The 24,408-nt window shown below is 25.8% G+C and overlaps 1 protein-coding gene across 3 annotated transcripts in view; it reads right to left on the bottom strand.

Moving 5' to 3' along the window:
* LOC107444296 (neural cell adhesion molecule 2) overlaps positions 1–24,408 on the bottom strand; it is an 802,953-nt gene that overhangs the window by 7,162 nt on the left and 771,383 nt on the right. For all 3 annotated transcript variants that reach the window (XM_071181215.2, XM_071181216.2, XM_071181214.2), the window contains 2 exons: positions 2,879–2,982; positions 1,447–1,559 (listed from right to left, as the gene is read on the bottom strand). In XM_071181215.2, the coding sequence (XP_071037316.2) occupies positions 1,447–1,559; positions 2,879–2,982 (217 nt within the window). The remainder of the gene's footprint in view (positions 1–1,446; positions 1,560–2,878; positions 2,983–24,408) is intronic.

Genomic DNA, 24,408 nt, shown 5'->3' with positions numbered 1-24,408 from the left:
TGGGGATGAATCTTGAGCTCTGGACGTTTGTTTTATTGATTCTTCAAGACGTCTTTATAAATCTCTCTACTTCTGACTGCAAAACGAACGATTAAAAGAGACACGTATAGTTTTTTTTTTCCCGTTTACAAAAGATCGAAGAACACTATTACATTGAGTCGTCTTATTTTGAACTCCCCTGAGGACATGTCAAGTGATCTATAAATTTCTCCCTAGTCCTCTATGGGGAAATATATAGGATTTCGTAGAGCACATCATTAATATGGAAATATATATATGTGACTGGTGCAATTCCTTAATTGTGAACACTAAGGTTGCTTTCCGTAAAGCAATTTATGTTATGAGGGATAATTACTTTCATTATATAATGATCTAAGCTTTTTGAGTAATTGAATTCAAATGCGTTCGAAATGAAATGATTAAGATATATTTTTTGATAAAATTGAAACAAAGTGTTTTTTAAATAATTTGTTTAAATTTAGGAAAATAAAAATTACAACTAGAATAATTAAACATTGAACACTCTACCAACGTCTTTTTGAATCAAACCTTATTTGACTTTTACCAATTAATATTTAAGCCTCTAATCAAAAGTATTTCGTAATGATTCTTATGAAAACTAGGATAGAAAAATCAATAAAGCCATGGTAATTTAAACATAAATTAAATGATTTAATTTAATTTCAGAAAGATTTTAATACTATACCGTATTAAAGGCACATTTGTTTAATAAGAGGTTTGTATTGCAATGTTTCTTTGAATACAGAACCTATAGATCATATTTAAATATTAATAACAACAACTTAATAGATAAAGGGTTTCAAATAAAGGGACATTTTTAGCAAATAAATCTTTAAACATTAAAAAATATTTTTTTATTGGAGAACTATTTGTGATCTTTTTAGTTTGAGTTTCACTAGATCGAAGTAACATATAAATGAGCATTCAATCCATTTTATACAATGCGATTTTATTCTAAGTACAAAAAAAAATATTTTTTCTCATGAAATAATTTTCAAGCTGATAAGAAATGTAACAAATACGTATTAATAAATGCTTAAAACTCAGTTAAATTAGTATGAAAAACCTTCATTGATTTATATTAACAAGTGTTTTTGATGAAATTCAACAGATAAAGTAAGATTTTACTTCAATTCTTTTTAAAAAAAAAGTCTGTTTTTTGAAATTTGATATTTTTTGCATTCATAATTGATTGAAAGTTTAGCAAAAAGTATATATAAAATAAGTTATAGATTGGTATAGAACATTATATACATTCTGAAATGAAAGGTTTTACTACATGCGCTATAGCACACTTGTTAATTTAGGTATTTTGGTATAGAATTTAAGAACTCGGTTTCTAATCTTTAGGCTGACTATTTTGAACAAAAATGAATATAATCGAAAAATGTCATTACAAATAATTAACAACACAAAGATTTGTACCTTTCTATATGTAGATGTTGTTAGTGACGTTTCTATAGATTCGTGTGGTGGTGATTCTGGCCAACGTCGGGCTGCTAGGGCACTACCCGATGGAGAATTTTCCTTCGGGTCTTCTGCAATATAATAAATCTGGTATTAAAAATACTAATGTAACTTAAAAAAAGAAATAACTCCATACACATAAGAATATTTATTTCTTGTCTGGGATATTGGTTAGGATAAACACAAACAATAATAATATACTTATATTCATGTCTAAACAAGACGATTTCAAACTCTTTGATGCGGAACAATTTAAATCTCCAGATCTAACAATTGTTTACTGTATTTAGAAATTTATTTGATCAATTATCATATTACATACATTAACTATAAGACATCATTTCGTCATTTAAGTTTGCAAGATATTAGATTTCACCATTAAAAAGTTTTGATTTTTGAAACAATTTCGCACTGAAAACAGCAGAATCATTCATGAACAAAATGAAAATAAATCCAAAAAAACTAATGCACATTCCAAATAATTTTTTTCGTTATTTTGGCACTGTTATATTTGTTGGAGTTACTTACTAAGTATCATAAAACATTAATTTAATCTAATTTAATTTTGTTTTGATTTGAACACTAGAATTAGGTTTGACTAACCTTCCCATAGTATTGTTTCATTCTGTCTTTTAATGTGAATTTGCTTTGTCAAAAGTCGGACACAATTAATGATGACTTCCTTCTAAATGATGCTTTATCAAAACATTGACAATAATTAATATTCAATTTTTTAACACTCCGAAATATAGCGTCTAATATTTTTTTTCTCCAATTTTTTCAGTAAACAATATTTTTAGTTTTTAGATTTGAAAATTTATTTTTAAATTTTATACTTGTTTTATCTTTTCACGGAAAACGTAAAATGAGTTTCCGAGCATAGTTTGCGAACCAATGGTTCTGAGTGTGACATTTAATTACACCCACTATGTAGCAATTACGGTTAGAAAAAAAAGAGAGAAAAATATACTTTATGATACTACTAAAAGCATATTTTTTGCTTTCAAATTTAAAAAGCAATAAGTTAAAAGGTATGCAAAATTTTATACATTTTTGACCTGTTTCAGTACTATTTGCTTTTATATGTTGCTTTGTTATCACATATGCTACCTTTGAAAATTACTAGCATGTAGGCAACGCGTAGAGAATCAAGAGAAATCAAGAGAAACTGAGAATACACGTAATTCAGCCAGTCCTAAAATGGTATGGCTAAAAGAAAACAGCAAACGTAGGTTTTTTAAGTGGACAAAAATTCTTACAATCCTAAAATCGCCAATAATAGAGTGAATATATCGAGCAAAAAACTATCCCTAGGTAAAAGATTGATAAATGTGCGTAAAATTCCCTTGGGCTGTTAAGGAATGTGTATAAAATTTAATACTGTAATGACCTGTGTAATAAGCTCTGTTTATAATATTTGCAGGTATTATATCTGGACCCTTCTCTTCTCCATCAGGCATATCATCTGTATCCTTTTTTAAAGGAGTTTGAGATCTGAAAAAAAAATCATTTGTTATTTCTAAATATTAGGAGGAAATAAAATGCACATAAATATTCAACATATGAAAATAAAATTCAGCTCATTATGAAATATTAATTCGCTAATAAACTTAACGGCAAACTCTTACAAAAAATATGTGTTTGTCCTTCTAAATTCGATTCAAACTATTTGTTTTCTTGTCAAATAGGGGATTTCAGTTTGAATGTTTGAATCTATTCCCATCATACTTTTATCAATACGATTATTGATGCCCGTTACTTTTATCCTTATATTATTAATTATTTATTTTATATCAAGTATATTAGACGTCTATTAAAATGTAAGTAACTGATTTATTATCTATTGTTTAAGTAGTTAGTTGGTAACATTAATAAGCGGAACAATTTTATGGTAATGAAAACATACCAGTGAACAATATAACATTATAATTATGTCAAAGCATAATTCATATTAAGTAAGTTATGCATGGAATAAATCATAGGCAGTTATAGTATCAATAGTCTGAAGTTGTTTTAAACCTCAAAATGCAGAACAATTTTCTGCTATTGAAATTATATCAGAGTACAATATATTACATAGAACCCTCCGAGATATTACATAGAATTTTTGTTTATTCCGATAAATAAAAATCATAATTCTTGACACAATAAATAAAGTGTTGTACAAAAGGCACAGCATATTTCAAATGAAATGGATAAAAACATGATAAATGAAATTCATTGCAAATTTTTAATATTGTTTATTAATTTGTAATGAATTTTATATAATATTTACAAAGACAAACTAATAAACTATTGCTGATACACATGATCTGAGTTTTGATTTACAGAGCACGGGAGAGGGAAACGGAATCAGGAATAATTACTTTATATTTACATTGAATGTGAATACAGAGTTTTATATACATTTAGAGTAAATATAAACGATTGTTTGGTCTAATAACATAAACTGTATGTGATTGCTGTTGCGAGTTAAAGAAATACATTCAGTTGCAATTGGACAGTCTGTACTTTAAATATGGACAGATTTTTTTTTATCAAAATTTGAATCAAATTTAAATAATACAATTTCTGACATTTAACAATAGCTAAATTATATTTACACGAACACAGAAACACTAACTGGATAATGATCATTGTTCACACAAATTAATTCTTCGAAACTAATTCGATTATTCGTATTTCAATGCAAACAGATAACGCTTTGATTCCACGGCTATTCTTGCTAGTTTTCCTTTTGAAAGATCAGATAAATAACATAATTTCATTACATCAGGGTAAACATTTTCGCAGCTCTTTGTAAACATCTTTAATTCCTCCGACGAAAACGGAGAAAAAAAATATCGCGAATTATTTAAAACATTCAGAAATTGAAAGATGGAATTTTATTTTTCGCAATACAATTTCAAACGCTTTCTTGAATAAACAAAGGAGAGAGAAAAATATATTAAAAAAAGGAAAACGGAAAGACAAATATTTTGCGCCAAAACAATTTCAACGAAGCGCACTATTTTCATTTTTTCTCTAATTTTTGCTTTTCAATTCTACGCTATGTTAAGTGGTTAATTGCTTTGTGTGTTTGTATGTTCTGTTGCGATCTTCACATTTTTAAGATGCTTTTCCTTGCTGGAAATCAAAGAACGCCGCAAGTGATACAGTTGTTTTTGTTTTTCTTTTTTCTCGTCAGTTTTCTGAAAGAAAAAGTAACTTTCTTTGAAAAGAAACTACTTTATTAGATATCTTATCGTCTGGTAATACGGTTAAGCAGGAATTTTGTTGTCTAAAGCATTTCGAAGTTGATTTGAAAATCATTGTGTTTTTTTATCGTTTCTTGAAAGGAATAGATTTGTTTCTAGTGCGAGGATGAATATTTGAGAGAATGCAAAATAGATTATAAGAAAGCTGCAAAAAAAGCGATACTTTTTGTTAAATGGAATAAGTAACAAATATGCACCTTATTTCTTTATATTTCTTTGGCACAGTTGCTTTATTTTTTAAATTAAATTTTTCACTCATATAAAATTACTTTTAAAAAGGTATATAGATATAAGGAATTCAAGAAAAAATATTAAATTTAATAAATATTAAGTAAATGGTCATTAAAATTAATTTTTCATTTTTAATGTTGTTTACTCATTACGTTGTTTTGCATTTTAAATGTAGTTAAAATATGAGTAATGCATTTTGATCTGCTTACTTAAAACCGACATAAAAAACTATAAAAATGATAGGGATATTTTTTTGTAATTTAAAAAAAAATATACATAAAAGTAATGAATAATAAATCCTTTAATTTGAAATTTTATTAACTCAAAGGTTTAAAAAGCTATTATATTATGCCTTTCCTTTTTAAATTGAAATCATTAAAATCTGATTTTAAAATGCAGCAATTTAATAAAGCAAATTTTCAAAGTCCTTGTTTAGCAACTATAATTTATTTATTTTTACATTTTTTTCCTTCTTTAAATTTTTAATATTTATATAAATAGATAGTTGTTATGGTAAAGAAAATTGCATTTGATAACTTTTTCAATAAGCCTATATGGCATTTAAAATAAGAAGCAAAAGCAAACACTTATTTTCAAGTCTATACAAAGAAGTCAATTTTCTATACAGAAGGTATTTTTCGAAATACTTTAGTGAAACATAAATAATATTTTAAAATTTGATAAAGATAATTAAAATTTGAGAAACTGATTATAGTTATAATTTATACATAATTTATGAATTTCCGAAAAAAAAAATTCTTATTAGCATTCTAAATTTAATGTAGTTTTAAAAAATAATTTTTGAAATAGAAGCTCAGTCAAAGCGGCTTTTTTTAATTAAAGCATATATTATTAATTTCTCATCCTTAATTAATAAAGTAATTAATAAGTTATTTTTCTGCAACATAATAAAAGAATACTTAATAAAAAAACAATGTTTCATTAAAACATTTAAATTATTAAACTTTGTAAATATCTCTTCGCAAGTCTCAGCAATCTTTATATATATCATCCCACTAAAAATTCGCTTATTTGAGAAATGGAAAAAAAGTAATGTATGTATTAGTAAAGCTTGACATGTTAGCTAATTTGTTAGATAATTTAATTGAAATTTTGCTTCTCAATTTAATTTTGTAAAATATAATTTACTTAAAATATAAATTCGGTTAATTTTAAAATTGAAGAAATTAATTATCATTTGCTTTAAAGAATTGCAGTTCACAACTTCTTATAACAACATCATTTTATCATATAAATAATATAGTCCTTTAATTAAAAACGAGTTACATAAATATTTTAAACAGAAAAATATTTATTTAGTAATTATTTTTCTTTATAAAAAATCATTGTAACTTAATTCGCAATTTATAAGCAAAATGAATATTTAATAAGTTAAAAATATTCACTAAGTTAAAAAAAATAGTTTTAAGCAATAATAACTCTGCAATTGAGGGGCTTTTTTTCACAATGTTATTTTAAACAAGAGTCTAGAATACATAAGTGGTATTTTCCGTAGCATAATTGAAATAAGCTTGTTATTTAAATAAAAATTATTTCTATTTGATTGCGCCAAGAGTATTAAACAAGACATAAAATGTAAGTTTACGTCGACAAAGCGAAACACTAATCAGTTGGTTGGCATCCCAGGTATAAAGAAAATGAAGGAAAAAAACAGGATCAGGAAGCGTATAAGCTATTACTAATGTCACTCAGTAAATACCTCTTTCGAAATAAACAAAAACGTAAAAAAAAAAGAATAAAACTAAATATAAAAAAAATACGTAGCTGCAAGTACCTCGTGAAATGCCACTACTTTCAGGAGAAATAATTCCATAGAGCTCTTCCTCACCGAGAGCTTGAGTGACGCTTATGTTAAGCGTGACTAGACTATAGAAAGTTTTAAGGGAACGTATAAAAATTTATTTTTTCTCCATGAATAAAAATGGATTCTTTATCGAGTTTAATACGAGTTATTAATTTCGATTTTAAAGCGCATTTAGAATGTCAAGGTTATTAAAAAATATCCATGATGCATTTTGGCAATATTTTCTTCATGCAGAATTTCTTCGCAAAAAACAGGTACCTAAATTATCTTGCTTGCTACAACCATAAGATGTATTGGATTTATTTTATTCCTTAACAGACAAGAATATGACATACAACGAAGTTAATTTAATTTGTCTCGGTTAAAAAATTAAGTAGCTTAAATATCCTTGCCAGAATTTTTAAATAGTCCGATTAGGATGTTTAAAAAAAAAATTGCTTTTTATATAAGAAATACTTTTTCTTCGTCTCATTTCCAATAATTCATGAGAGATTGAGAAATGATCAAACAATTTGATTTAAATTTTTTTTTGGTGGAGCCCTTATTATCTAAGATATATTCTTACAAAACAAGTTAATTTGACATTGACGAATTAAATTAATAAATATGAACACTTTCTATGAACCTTGTAGATCAGATTAATATGACTAATACCATACATTATTTATAAAATTCTTTTAAATATTCTCAGCTTCATACATTGACAAATTGTAATACATTAAAATGTATTTATAAATCTAAACCAGTAAACGAATTTTTTAACTAATTTGCATAAATTTTTTTTTAATAATAATGGACTGTGTATGTATATATATATATATATATATATATATATATATATATATATATATATATATATATATATATATATATATATATATATATATTATATGTACAGGTGGTTATCAAAATAATGGAAACACTTGTGAATAAAAGCGACATTTGAGAATTCGCTTCATAAGCATTAAAATATAATCTTACCTATTAGTTTTTTTTAATATAAAAAGTAAATATATTAGTATTGGCATGAGAGAGCCTTAGCAGAGTTGTCTACGTTTTGATTTTCTGTCAGAAGCGTAAAATGTCAGACCTCACAGATTTACAGAGTCGCCAAATTGTAGGAGCCCGACTAGTTGGAGCAACAGTGACCGAAACATCCCAGCTATTAAGCGTTTCTAGAGGTACGGTGTCTAAAGTCATGACAGCATACACACAGCGGGGAAAGACAAGCTCAGCAAAGCAAAATAGTGGACGGAAGGAGAAAGAGACCGACGGGTAATGAAGCGGATTGTAATGTCTAAAAAGAAAACAACTGCAGCCAAAGTGACCGCAGAGCTCAATCAGCGTCTGGATTCTCCAGTGTTAACAATTACAGTTAGGAGATACCTTCATAAATAAAACATTTACAGCAGAACACCTTCATAATCTAGGATGTTTCCATTATTTTGATAACCACCTGTATGTATATGCACAGTTGTGAATCTTTCATCCCTTTTAGTCTGTCGTAAAAAGCTGTTAATTGCACACAAAAATTTAAGTACATGCAAAAAAGCAGCGTGAAAATGATAGCGCATAAGACAGAGATAGTTATAAGTTGGGAAAATTTTAAGTTAGAGAAAAGAAAATTTATTGATGAGCAATTTACAATAGCTAATAATCAAACGCGTGATACTCAAATTACAGTTTATAATAGTAACTCGAAAGTAAGGAGCATAAATTTAGGAATCAACATTAGAAAGCAACAACGCTCTCTAACAGCTTTACGTGGTGTTTCCACACACTTATTCCGTTATGAAGTATACTCATTTAGGTCCATTTACCAACGCCTCCTATAACTGAAAGCCTAAACACAATTTCTTATAGGTAGTCTGATTAGACCCACTATAAAGGAAAAAGAGTTTACGAAGGACCCACTTAATATAAAATATAGTAAAAATAAGAAAGTGGCGGCAAATATATGTCATTTTTTTTCTTTTTTAAATTTATGAACATGATTTGTTCGTCTTATTTACTTGTCTCTACAACCACAGATTCAATTCTCAAATATTTATGATAAATTTCTCTCAATTACTTTTAAAATAGAATTTGGGTTCATGCGTACAACTGGTTCACTTTTTAAAAAGTCTGCGCCGACTACTTATAAAAAATCGTGTGGAGGCTTTATGATGCAGAAAGTGATGTCTTTATCTGTTCTTTCATTTATGGCTATTTTTTACCAATCTGTATACATGCGTATATGTATGTGTGTGTGACACCATGCCTGAAAATGTTCCTCTCATAAATAGTTCAACAATTTATATTTTAATGAGGGTATTCTTTGTGACCTCCATTTAATTCGACTGCAAAATTCCAATTCATATTCATATTTTAATATAAAATATATCATTTATTTTCATAAAAACATAGTTAAATTTTAAATTAAAAGAAAACTTACATAAACAAGCTTTCTTTCTACAAATTTTAAAAACCAGGTTCAGATTAAGAGTTTTATTATTGATAGTTTTGTTGTGAAACTATTCGAAACAATATTTTTTTTTCTTAAACAAAGTGTTTTTTTGAAAATACTTAACTAATTAAAATTCTTTTATTTGAGCTTGAAGTAATTTAAAAATGCAGCTGTTCTAACCAAATAGTTAAAATGGGAAAAAAAGAATGCAAATCTATCCCTTAGATGATTGATCATCTCAGGTATTTTAATAAAAAAAACAGCGAAAAAAAAAAGATTCACAAAAAACTATCAGTTAAAATTCTTTTAATTAATCTTGTTATACTTTTATACTTTAATTGGTTTTAAGACATCGAAAGGAGTAATTGGAAAAAGAACTGATTTGAATGGAACTGAATTTATAGTGTTTATTTTTTTATAGAACTATTTTTCTTTTCACAATTTATCTTCCCTCACTTTTCTAAAAGCTACCTATTAAGATAAGTAAACTTCGTCGTTAAAAACGACAAATTACCCTAAATTCAAATCCTCTGAGTAAAACGATAAAGTGATATTACAAAGAGGATTAATGTAGCTTTCTTTAGTTAGCTTAATGTTATAGTTTTATCAAATTAAACTGAAAAGAATGTGATAAAAATATATATACTTTATTAATACATTTGTGAAATGCTTAGCGTTAACATCTACATTATTGCATTATTAAAAACTAATTAAATTGCGATATTAAACATTTATTTTATTCATTTTTTCTCTATTTTTTATTATTTTTTTCAATGAAATATTTATGTGTAAGTAACATTTTAAGAGACAATAATTATATACAGAGTTAAATATGATGAAAGTTTTAAATTTTTTTAAACAAAGAAGAAATAATAAATAAATAGAATTCAATTAGAGTAAACGTCACTTTTTTGAAACAGAAAAAAAATATTGCTTTAGAATTTGAAACTTTGTTTAAGTTAAATATTTTTGCAAAGGTAGGACATTTTCTATAATTATGCATTGAAGGATTTTCTGTTTGGATTAACGTAAGTATTAATATTTAAGAATAATAGATAAAACTGTACGGACGGCAAAGATAGATAAGCCTTAAACACACATTTTTGAAAAATTTTTGTTTGTTTTATGAACAAAAAAACACAGCTGTTTACAAAACATAACAAAAATATCTAGCAATCATTGCCATATTTTAAATTTAAGTTTCTTAAAGTCTTTCTTTCATGTTGGATGTGAGACGCGTTAGTTATTAATTTATAAATTAATTTTCACTTATAACAAAATAACATAGAATAAGTCAAATTAAGCGTGCAAATAGATTTTCCATCTTTATCAGTTATTAGTATCACCAAAGTTCATTAGTAACTTTTAATTAAAGAAATAAGCTCATTGAACTTTATTTTCCCAGCCTTTGTTATCAACAATTCTTTCCCTAATTAATTCACAAAAATGACCATGCAATTTAAAAAAAAAGTCCTTACAACTACAATGTCATTATTCGCAAAATAATAGTTTTTACTAAAGAACTAATAAAATTTTTTTAATTCACAAAATTCTGAAAAATAGTTTCAAAGTTCTTGCATTAAAGTCATAAACAGAGTACTAAAAGCATATAATTACCTGGAAATAGAACTTCTTGACTGGGGGATTTTAAGCACTAATTAGTTTTATAAACGTTCTCTTAACAAGAAAAAGGTCCTTATGTTCTCAAAAAATCTGACAAAAATCTCTTCATTTTTCTTTAGTTTAAGTTTAAGTTGCAATGTCTTAGGGCTTTTTATTTTTAAAATCTCCAGAGGAAAAAAAATAGTTATAATTTATTGTGAGCTTTTTGACTTTCGTTTTTGATGAAATTTTGGTTTGTTTGGAGTTGTATTTATGACCTACCCAGACATAATCTGTAAAAATTAAAATTTATTTAACTTGGATATGTTTTTTTCAATGTTTTTATAGCCATATGATAAAATTTTACTTGTCATGCAGTTTATTATTTTCTTTTACTAACAGGTCCTGTCAATTTCCATGACTGATTTCGGAATTTCTTTCTCATTGCTTCTCAATACTAGTTTGCTACGGTAATTCATGAGATTTTGAGTTTAATTTGTATTTTCTTCATTATTTTATTTTTTAAACTGATAAACTCATAAAACAAATAGATAAAATCATATCTGCCCAAATACTTTTGATAAATCACAACTCCCTCTGCTGTAATTATGGAACGTAAATAACATCAATTAAAACTAAAATACAGCCTAATTATATAATTTTTTATGCTTAAATTGATAAGTGTAATTATTATAAAAACACAGAAGTAATTTTATATCACCTATTTGCTGTGTCATCTTTCATTTCGTCACAACTCACAGCTTAATTTATTTAAATTTTTTCGTTGTACAATTTTTTCGTTGTATTTCAATTTTTTCGTTGTTGTTTGGTTTATTTCAGAAAATTATATACTTGCATCTTTGAACTTTCATACTTATGACTTCTCACTCACTTGATATTTCTGTTCTATGTTTGTAAATATATACCTGGTATATCTGACAACTTTTTAGGTCGGTGAACAAAATTTTACAAAGGGGTAGTAAAGCAACGTTTAAGTTTAGAGGATTCTTTTTAAAACAAAACTATTAAGACGCCTATAAACGTAATTATCCAACAAATGGACCTTATCTACGTATTTTTTTCAAATTATTGATTAGTCGTCATATATATATATATATATATATATATATATATATATATATATATATATATATCCCTTCTTTATTCTTCTTCGTATCCTTTCCACATTAATAATGTGGACAATGCCTTCCAAATATCTCTACAAAAAGCAAAATAACTTATTTTTAATATTTAATTGCTGAAAAAAAATTTAGTGCCAAATTATGAAAGTAAGTAAATTGTATTGTACGTTATAAATGACTTACGCAATTTATTCTGATAACTACTTTTTGTATACGGCCCCAGAACCTTTTTTTTATCGGATAACACTCTCCGCCATCAAAGGCTCAAACATTCAACCACCACAAACTTATTGTATCCCGTTTTCTGAAGCGTCTATATCATCCCGAATACTGGCGGAACTAACTAAAAGTCTCTCTTTTGAACTAGCAGGGTATCTTTTCGATATACCAACACAGACAGCAATTCCAGCTAGCTAGCCGAAACAGTAAACTCTTACCATCAATATACATGAGACATATATTGGATCGCTAAAACCTCTATCTATTGCATTATATTCTTTCCTCGCAGTATTGTTTCTCGATCGGTGTGTATAAAAGCAAAGTGTCTGATAAAATGAAAAGAGTTATCTTCTTCAAACTGGACTTTCGGTGAGGACTCAAAGAGGATACACAATGTTGATTCTGTCATGATTTCCCTTGCAAACCAATGGTAGGATAGTGTTTTATTCATTGAAAAAGTTTAGAGAGTTTTTGGAATTTGAGATTGTGTTAAAGCATTATTCAATAATAAAGGATTCTAAAATAATTATGAATTTAAATTTAATTTACAGTGAGTTTTTACATACTGCTTATCATCATTAAGTTGTTTCCTGACATTTTTCTGAAACACGTATAAATTATTCACAAGTAAAAAACTTGAATTTCGAAATGTAATTACTATATCAGGCTTATAAAACATTAAAAAAATTTAAAATTAAAATAATTGACAATTTTAATATTGTAAGTGGAATGATAAAGTGTTTCATTAAAAAAAAATTAAATTTTATACAGGCGAATTTTAAAAGGAAATTAAAATAAATTGCTTTTGAAAAAAAATTTATGACACAGAAATATATGGAATATAAAAGTAGGTGTAATTAATTGTAAAAAAATAAACGCAAATGCTAATGCATTGAAAATGCATTTATGTAATTCAATCTTCATATTTTTCTTATATTTTGTAACTAAAAGTCGCGAAAAAATGTTAAGAAAAAAATGAGATTTCTTTTCATTCTCTAGGATAGCCCTAGACTTCATGGTATTCTTTATTTTGAACTAATTAAAGTACATTCATATGTATTTGCTTCACATGATAGTTTGAATACGGTAGCTCTCAGTATCAGTCATTTCACAGCATTATTGAGCCACTTGCTAATACAATTTATGTATTTATTTTGTTGGTTTAAAACGATTCAACATGATACTTATAAATGCAAGAAAAAAATTCACTACCGTCAAACTGAACTTTGAATTAGGTTTAGATTTTTTGCTTCATTTAAGAATAAAGGCCATTATAACAAATGCAATAAAAAATAGAGCATTAAACATGAGAAATAACACAGTTCTGCATTTTTTAATCTTTTTTTGAGAAACGTGTTTAGTCGTCACACATAGACGGGTTAAGTTTTTAATTGATTTAGCCAAAATAAAATTAGTATTTGCATTTCTCAAAAGAAAATATTTAAAACTCTTTGAGAGAGAGAGAAAGCTAAATTATTCTTTTTACTTTATGTGCGAGAATGGCCATAATCAAATTGTTATAACTCAGTGCGGGAAGTAATTTTTTCATTACGTCATCATATGGTAAATTCCATTATTTAGGGAAATTTCAAAGTATAGAGATAATAGGTAAGGAAGTCATACACATAAAGCGAATTTTTAGTTTTTTTCCCCAGCTTATGAACATAAAAAATTAAATTTGTTTTGTCAATTATATAATTCAAGTGATCAGTTTATCAGAAATTTATTTATACATAATTTAATGTCTTTAAGTTACGTCGTAAGTTACATTACTATTGTATATAAGTTACATCATAAACAATACGGAGCCAACAGTGCTGTAAGGAAAGTAAGGTTAATTTTTGCTAGCACTTTTTTTTAACGAAATATATTTTCAATGCACTCCTCTTGAATATCAAAGTTCATTAATATGAACTCTCAATTTCTCTTCCCACTTTAATACTAATACTAAAACTTCATACTATAGCCTAACATGCAAATACTAATAAACAGCAAAACTTGTTACGCTCCTTCCTTGTTGCTAATTATCTCTCTCGTTAGCTGATGTTCTCTAACTACTCCTAACATCAACATTTAAATTTATAAATGTAAGAGGAAATGTACATGTAAAGCTAGAATTAATTTCGCGGTTAATGCTATGCCATCCTACTTTAGGCTTCAAGCGCATACTGAAACACATGTTGTTTCCTCTGGAAGAGGAAGGCATCAATATATGTTATAAGCTGTGAAATAAGTTATATCTTATTATATATATATATAGTGTTATTTAAATAATAATACTGCAAAATATGTATTAATATTTATCATTAGCGCTATATGCCGTTTTAAACTTTGAGAAATGATAAAAGAAAATATTTTGCGAATGTGTCTGACATTTTTGTTTAGATCCTGAAATTTTAATAACGAACTGTGGGAGTAATTTTTCCCTCAATCCTAAAAATCTACCTTGCCCATAAGAAAAGTTTATTTGGAAATGAATTTTTCATAGATATAGCATAACGTGTTGATGCCATCAAAACTTCTAACTGACGCATTTCCTTTTTTGTTCAAATAATAACATCAAATAACTTCACTAGTTTTCTCCTCTGTTTAATTAAGAAGTTGTTTTTTGTGAATTTATTAAATTCCATTGATTAACATCCATTTATTTTTAGTTACCTGCGTGACCTAAGCATTCGTAAAATGAATGGTGGCATAGGGAGGTGACGTAATTGATTTAATGTTTTGAAAACTATCTAAAACCACCAGTATACATTGCGTATAGTTAGATTTTTTAAAAGTATTATTTTATAAAATAATAACTGTATGAAGTAAATTATAAAGGACATAAAAAATACATGTTATTCCAGACAGCTAGATCAATAGGACCATTTTTTGATTGGAAGTTTGAGCAATTTTTGTTAGCCGTCATCAATTAAATAATTTTAGATGCAGAATGGTACTGGATATATATTTATAAAACTTCACTTGCTTTGTTAATTTGAAATGGAATTTAAATTAATTTCAAATTTTGAAATGTTTATAATGCTTTTTCTTAATCTAATTATGTAAAGTTATCATAAAAAGTATAACATAATTAAAAAACTCTCCAAATATTTCTAATAATAAAATGATTCAGTTTCAACAGGACAGTGTAATAAAAGCAATTTTTGAATACTTTTAATTTTTCCTTTTATATTATGGAATTGTGGAATATATCACACGAAAATCAGGTATTCGCTTTGAGCAATTACTAATGTAAAAGAGGAAAATAAGGAAAATATGTAAATTGATAAATGTTACAAATGAAATTTTACCTTGAAAAATTCCTAAGAAATATGAAAATGATGTCCGTAAATTAAATTTAATAGTTCCAGTAATAAAATTAAGCTTTTGATTTAGTTTTTCTATTTTTGAGAAGATAAGTTAGAAAATGAAATGAATAAAATAGTTCCTGAGACAATTGTTCTTAATTTCATTAAGACATTAATATTTAAGAAAAACCTGACAAAAGACATTTTATGTCCTAATGTACTTTATTGTTCTTATAATAATTGAAAATCATTCCATATAATCTCATTAAAAATAATGTCATTTAAAAGAAACTACGTATCTGAAGAAAGTGTTTTCATTCTTATTAAAACATACAAAGGAAAATAAATAATTTGCGGTATTAAATGCATATAATTCTTTGCCTTTGTACTTTGTTAACTAAACAAAAGGATACAAAACTACTTCTGCAGATAAGAGTTGAACAGTAGGTTTAAAACTTCTATTTTAAATTATTTTGCATTTTAATTAAAATTATTTATTTCATATCAGATGACATTAATTAAGCAATTATTCATAACTTTGATGAAAAAAAATATCACAAATCTTGAAGCAAATAGGAAAAAATAACTGTAATTAAAATTGAATTTATATACTTTTTGTACTTGATACAATTGAATATCTAGTCCGTTTTTCTTCTCAATTATAAAAACGCTTGTTTCATTTAATGTGGTTATTATACATTTATTTCATTTATGTTGTATAGACTAAAATTACCTTTATATAACCCAAACTCTGATAATTTGGCAAGTGCATGAATGTACGAAAATATGCATGTATGCATCAATGTAAAAAAAACAATCGAAGTGGAAAGAAGATTCTTAAATTGTGTGTTTTTTTTCAATTTGATTGCAATTTGAAATTATTTGAATCATAATTTTGAATCCAAAATTATCATAGTAGAATGAATTATCATAACATAATACATAAGTTATAAAATAATCTTCCAAATTCTGGTGTTACATTTATTGTCTGAGTACTTCAATTCAGTGCTTTTACTTGTAAAACTTAAAATTTTCTCCTAACTTGTACTTTTAAGCTGAATTTTCTGATACGTACTCTCAAATTGAAGAACCAAAAATTAACCAAGTGGGACTCAGATAATCAGTAAACAATGAAATCTTATAATACATAAATAATAAACTATACCAAAATTCGAATTTTGCTTATTTTTAATTTTGCTTCTTGCTGTGAAGACATTTGAATTTCCAAATTCTTTAAATAGTATGAAATCAGCAAGAACTATTTTTTTAATTTTAACTTTGCTTCCCGTTTTACCCATCAAAGAAAAAAATTATGTGTATTGAATACAAGAAATTAAAGAAAATAATTTCTAAAGAAAATTAAAATTTAATGTAATGAAAAAATAAAAATGAAATTTATTGCATCGTTCCATTTTGAAAAAATTATGGCATGTCCTCATTTAATATATAATATGAGAAAAATTTTACAAACGCAGTAAATTAAATACAATGAAGACAAAAGTCTTGATACACAATCCAACACTTTAAAGCGTGTTGTGTGAAAAAAAACGCTAGAGTTATTTCTGAATACTCCAATGTTTATCAAACCAAAATGAAATCATAATCACTTTAATTTATTTGCATTTTATATTTCATAAGAATATGCGTATTTTATCAAATATTTCTAAAAAAAACTTTTTATAAATAATTTATAAATCAAAACAGGAAACAGAACTTAAGAGAAACTTTGAATCTGCTTCGCAAACACCAACAAAAACATTATAATTATTTAATTTGAATGAATTCGGAATGTTAAAGCATCCCCTTTAAAACACTTTATTTTTTTTTATCTTCTTCATGTTACTTTCTTGTCATATCATTATTTTTTTTCCTCGTTCCAAATAATCAGAACATCAAGTTTTTGTGACTCATTTCAAACTTTTGTAACATTCTTTAAATTAGTTTCCGATACTGAGTTGTCAAAAATGCTGACAAGCAGATGCTTTTGATATTGTGGTTGTCTTTTAAGTCATGTTCGTTTGAGAGGCTTTTGCTCCAATGAAACGAATGTAATAAGAATGTCCAATTTTTATTTTTACGTCCGAATGTTATGATTAAACAAAATTGTTGAAACATATTTTTAATTGCGTTACATTGCTTACAGAAAAAACTTGATATATTATCGATTTTAATGTAATATTTTGCTTTAACGTCAGTTTTCAGTGATTTGGCTAACGAATTGAATTCTAATGTATGTATATATGTGTGTGCTTCTGAAGCAGACGCAACGCTTCTCTTAAGACTTATATCAAATGCATTCAATATTTTTATATTTTATTTCATCTTCCCTGTTTCCGTTGAGTACGCGTTCTCCTGTCAAATATAAAATGCGAATGCATTAAAGTAATTATGATTTCGTTCCAGTTTGATAATAATTGGAGCCTCCAGAACGCAGTATAACTACAGTATTTTTTTTCCACACAACTCTCTTTAAAATGTTAGTTGGTTGATCAAGTTTTTGTCTTTATTTATCGCATTATAAATAAATCTGAATTACATTATTTACTACATGAGGTTATGTCATGTCATGTTATGAGGCTATGTCATGATTATTTACTACATGAGGTTAAGGCATGTCTTATTTTTATATATATATATATATATATATATATATATATATATATATATATATATATATATATATATATATATATATATATATATATATATATATATATATATATATATTATATATATATATATATATTATATATATATATATATATATATATATATATTATATATATATATATATATTATATATATATATATATATATATATATATTATATATATATATATATATATATATATATATATATATATATATTATATATAAATATATATATATATATTATATATAAATGAGGTATAATAAAATATATGTATTTTTTATTTGTTTTTATCACATGAAACTTTAATTTTTTCAAATTAATTCGTTCACATTTTTGTATTCAATAAAAATTATCCTATCTTTGAAGTCTTAAAAAGGACATCAATTTAATAGTTGGAAAAATAGTTTTGTCAATTCAGTACTATTTTGAGAATTTTAAATATATGTAATTTGGTGAAAAATGCAGCTTTCTGTATAATTTTCTTTTCTAAATTTCTCGAAAATTTAGTATTTTTTCTAAAAATGTTGTATTTATGACTATAACCATAGTTATGAAAGCAATAAAATTTAAATCGGAAATTAAAAATGAAATTCCAAAATTCTTTTCGAAAATTTGCGTAAAATCTTTATTAAAATATTTTTTTAGAATTCGGAATTAAATTTTAAATATTTTATTCAAAATTATATTTTAAAGACTTAAAACTGCTTTTTCATTCAAGCACGCTTACAACGAGAATGCACTACCTTACCAATAACATGACTAAATAAACATGTGAACCTCAAACTGTGAAGTTAATCAGAAAAAAAAAGTAATAACGCTCATAGAATTTATATAATGGCTGATCATTTAATTTTTTTATTTACCTAGAAATAAAAAGGAAATTATAGTTTTCCTTATTTATTTAAATATGTGCTTTTTTTCGGAAACGCGGGGATCACATTCTATAACATTAAACGAGAAATACTGGATACTTAAACATTTCGCATTAAATGCAATCACAAGAAAAATAAGAGGTGAAGTCGATTAAATACTCTGCTTAGTAACTGCTTCACTCAATAAATTTTTATATTCATTTCAAAATTTCTTTTTACTGGCTTCCATATTGGAGCCAAATAGAACAAATTGGTTGCATAAATTGATGGATAAAATAGATATGATGTACCTAATATTTTTACTCGTCATTACTTATTGACATATCATTTTCTAACTAAAAGTGGGTTTGAAGGCCCTTTATAATGGTAAGAAATCGCCGTGATTACAATGATAAATTTTCTATTGACAGCTTTAATAAGTTAATTTTAAGAGATTTTGTGACAAGTTCCTCACTTTACACTTCTTGCTTCAAGTCTCGCAAGAAATAAAACTTGAAAATATATAATATATCCGATATTCAAAATTCTAAATAACATTGCGTTTATAGTCATCATTCTCATAGAAATATTTTCAAACAACAAGTATTTACAATTTTAATTTAATTTCATATTTAGATTTATATTGTTTTATTTTTTATTTTCGTGTTTTCTCATAAAATATTTAATATTTTTTGTGCAGATGCACATAATCCCATATTTCATATTTAAAATTTCATTTCAAACCATGTGTTAAAATTCCCTAGGAATTTCAATAAATTATTTAGAAAAATAGCTGTAAAATCCATTTTTGACGTATATCTACTTAAAAAAGAAGTAAGACTCCTCTTGGGTTTTAAACATATACATGCACCTTAAAAACGCGCTTATTTCTCATATTGTGTCAATAATTGCAGACCATTATAATTGCAAATTTCCGCTTTGCAAGTAACAACCTGACACATGCTATTAACAAAGTTTTCAGGAACATAAAGGAGAACTTTAAGTGTAGGACATGTATCTGGTTCGAGCTAATTAAACATGCAATTAAATCTAATGAGATAAATATTAATAAGTATTTATCTTATTGTTTTACCAGCATGATTATAATTCCATATTTGGCACATGGTTAAAGATAATTAAAGAAGAAAAATTTTTATCACTGTTGTATAATAGAAGAAGAAAATTAATTATTCATTTACTTCCATAATCCTACTTTCAGAAACTCTTTTCACACCGACGAAATTAAATTTCTTCCGAGATAGAGCATACGGGAGAATTTCTTAGTATAAGCTTTTCATTATCGTATACAACAGATGCGCAGAAAATAAAGATTATAATTTAGGTTATTTACGGGCACAAACGAAAATTTAATGAATATCGAGAAATGTATCTCAGCTTTAAATAACATTGGATGAAGCGAAATAGAGATGAGAAACTCGTTGTTAACAGGTCTAATCAAATTTCCGAAATTAATTTTTCTATTTTATCAAGACGGGATTTTAACATTCGATGCCATTGATTTATGATTAATCTAGGATATGCTTACTGTTAGGTAATAAGCTTTTTAATAAATTGAATTAATATTCATATATACGTTTGTGTGCGTCAAACGTAATCCAGGTGTATTTTAATTTTAAAATTATTGCAATTCTTTACTTAATTATGCAGCTTATAAAGTGTTAATTGTGTTAATTGTGTTTTTTATACTTTTTTAAACTAAAATTGATTTAAATCAAGTAACCAAGTTAAATCCTTATAATCAAGTAACATTTAGGTTTACTATATTAGATATATTTAACAAGTGGGAATTTAATTTTTCGAAATGGATCATAAGTTTTTTTATTTATTCCTAACCTTTTTTCGTAAAATTTTAAATATTACTGCAAAGTTTTAACATGGTTTATTTTTATATAATTATTATTTCAAATTTAAAATAATTATAATTAGCTCTTTTCTAATTACTTAAAATTATGACTATTGTCTCTAACTATTAAAATAAAATTATTAACAAATTTTAACAAAATTTTCGAAACTGTTATTTAACGATAACCTACGTTATTTAAAAAGCAAAATCAAAATTAAAGCTACCGTGACCTCTGATTTCTAGGATCTCTTTAATAGCATTACTCTTTCTAAACTAAAAAAAATGAGTTATTACTGTTATCATATAAAACTATCCTTAATATCGAACGTAATCAAAAGATATTTCATTTGATTAGTATCCCTTTAATAAAAGATTTTTAAATAATGATCTTATTAACTGAAAACTTTTTTTTAATTCAAATGTATGGAATTTCATAAGAATCTAAATTTTTGTTACTTCTGGCAAACTTATTTTTCACTAATATGAAGAACATATTCTAAATATAAAAATTGTTTTTATTGGTGATTTAATTATCTTTAATTTTTAAAATTACATAAATTTGTTAAATATTATTTACCTTTGAAAATTAATATTGCTTCGTAATGATAATTATAATTTTTTGTATTTAAGTATTAACAATAGAAGTGCAGTTAGGGTCATTTTGATAAAATTACATGCTTAGTTACTAATATTATTTTGAAAGATAATATTTTTTTACTTTTCCAAAATTGTTTCTAAGTATACCGAATCAAAATTTCTAACTTTTATGCTGATAATTAAAATAAGTAATCATAAAATGACTTAAAATGGATCAACAAGGGGTTATTTTGATCCCCATAAGAAAAACGTTAATTTTTGAAGTTTTATGCCTGTTTTTGATTTTTCATTAATTCAAACCTTCTGAAAGTGGTAGCCCTGTTAAAAAATTTCACGTAATAGGTTTCGTTAAATTATATGGTATCTTAGATTTGATGCTAGAAATAGCTTAGTTGAGCTCTAATTGAATTACAAATTCGATATTGCGTCTGAAAGAAACCATGTGCATCTTGATTATAAATAGTTACCTTTTTTATAATCCTGAACAAGAAAGAACTGAAGAAACTGATGAACTGAAAGGTAAATAGCCATTGCCAAGTAAGTCAAAATACAAATTTACCTCTCGGCGAACATTTCAAAGTTTTGTTTTCGACTGACAGAAAATTTTAAAAAAATTGAATGGTTATCTTTATTTGCTCAACTGGAAAAAAAACGGCTCCGACTAATTCGCAAATATGTGGAAATATAGTGCTCTGAATATGAAACTACACTTTAACTCTGAATATAGCAGGTCTACTAATAATTCTTTTTACCTCAGAAACACTTGCAAATGATTTTTGTTCATTAAAAGAAATGCCCACAATTGGGACAGTACGGCAGAAAACTAAAAGAAAATCTTTAAATCTTGAACGTTACTTCTTCGTCCTAATATTTGTCTTCTGCACTGAAAAATGGAAACGTAAGACTCAATTTACAGGTAAAAAAGAAAAAGAATACCATAATTCTAAATAATAATCATGTGAATGCATTTGCAGACGACAGCATAGAGAAGAAGTCACGCACTGTCACTTGCTGCAATCAAACAAAATGTGACATATGCCTACCATACTAGATGCCACCTAACTATTATACACTATGTAAAACATTGTAGGGGACTGGCGGGGTATTTTCAACGTTTGTGGTAATGCTATCCTCAATGCTTGGATAGTTTTCAAGAAATCATTTGTCACCCAAATTAAGCATAGAAAGCTCATTCTTGTGCTTGCTGAAGAGCTACGAATCAGAGTTAGCACATGAAATAGTCCTTAACTCATAAATTTTAATCTATAAAATAAACGATACACGTCTTTTAACGTCGTAAGGGGGAACAGAACAAAATTTGCGATAAATATGATAAATGCTAGAAACCAATTCTTCGATGCGTCGCTGTCAATTTTTCGCCACGCGGGTGTACGAAAGCGTGCTTGCGCAAATTTCTAACTAATGAGGGAACTTCCAAATTTTAAAACATATTGCGGGCTAATGCGTATTGTTTGCATTCGTATCGTATGTTTATTTTTGTGTAACTTGCTTTCTGCAAAAGAATAATTTTTAATACAATGTTACATCATAATTTTATATTCTCATTCAGTTAAAAAAATAACAAAACAAATTTTAATCTTTAAAAACCCTTATATATTGGAATTTTAACAATAATCATCATATCAATTAAAAATTCATTTTCTTTGGAATAACATCAATTTCTAATGAGGGGCAAATTGACCCCAAATGGCGGTCTTAGGTAAGTCCAAAATCAGACTGTTCTAGAGTAAAAAAGAAGAAAATATCTGCATTATTGACACATGCGATGAAACAATTTATATTAAGTTCTATACATGAACAAATTGCAGGGAACTCTAATAATTCCAAAAACATTTATTTATTCAAAAAATAGACATACTTTTCCAAAATTATGGAAAAAAATGTATATCCAATAAATGAAATTAATTTCTGTACAAAATTTTGAGTCAATTGAATATTAAAGTTAATAATATATTTTCATAAATTTTTTTTAGTTATCTAGATTTATGTATTTGCGTTGTGCTAAGCCAATTTGAAAAAATTCGTAGCTAAAACTCATGTAACTAATCAACAAACTCATCCAATATTCAATCAAAAAATTATTATTCAAGGAATATTAATATTTCTTATAAAACTCTTCAAATTACTATGCTGTGTTTGAAATTTGACTTTTATTAATTATATATTTTGGATTATAATGTATAATATATTATTACCTTAAGCAAATTGATTTTTTGCACCAATCCCAAGTAACAGGCAAATCAGATAAGATCGTGTGAGATGATGACGAGTTTCAATCTTTTTGTTGTAATATTTTCTAATTTCAATTAATTTTTAATGTTTTGTTTTCTAATTTTCGTAATTTTTTATTTTTCTTCTTCATTTTAATTATTTCCTTCACTAAATATTCAATGAAGCAAAAAATAAAATGGCATCAAGCATTTCATGAAAAAATTGAATGTTTTAAGTTTGTTCTTGTTTTAATATTAGCGATAAGTTCAATTAATTAAATAATTGAACAAATCAAGTGATTTCACAAAATTATAGTCCACATCATTCAAAGAATTGATCAAAAAATATTTAGATATAACAAAAATGTAATTAGTAGCAGAAAATATCATTTTATAAGAAACATATTATACCAATAATAGTTTTTTTAATCTTCCCTTCTTAATCTTAACACAAAATATTTTGATTTTAGAAATCTGCTCATAATTATTGAAAAAATACCAATTAGTTATTATATTCAACAAAATAAAAATAGTTATTTTGAACTATTTGCATGTTTGGGGATTTATTAGATTCTTTATCAGTTATAAAAAAATATTTGAACCAAATTATAATTTTTAATGATAAATAAATGCATATTTTCTTCAGCATAGTTAATGGATATTTTTCTTAAAAATAAGATGGATCCATTTTTAATTATAAGCCTGAGTA

Source organism: Parasteatoda tepidariorum, chromosome 8 (genome assembly GCF_982258835.1).
Source record: "Parasteatoda tepidariorum strain Cologne lab strain chromosome 8, Ptep-v5.0, whole genome shotgun sequence".
Classification (NCBI taxonomy): Eukaryota; Metazoa; Arthropoda; class Arachnida; order Araneae; family Theridiidae; genus Parasteatoda; species Parasteatoda tepidariorum.
The sequence above is the reverse complement of the archived record's forward strand: the minus strand, read 5'-3'. Positions and strand labels throughout refer to the sequence as shown.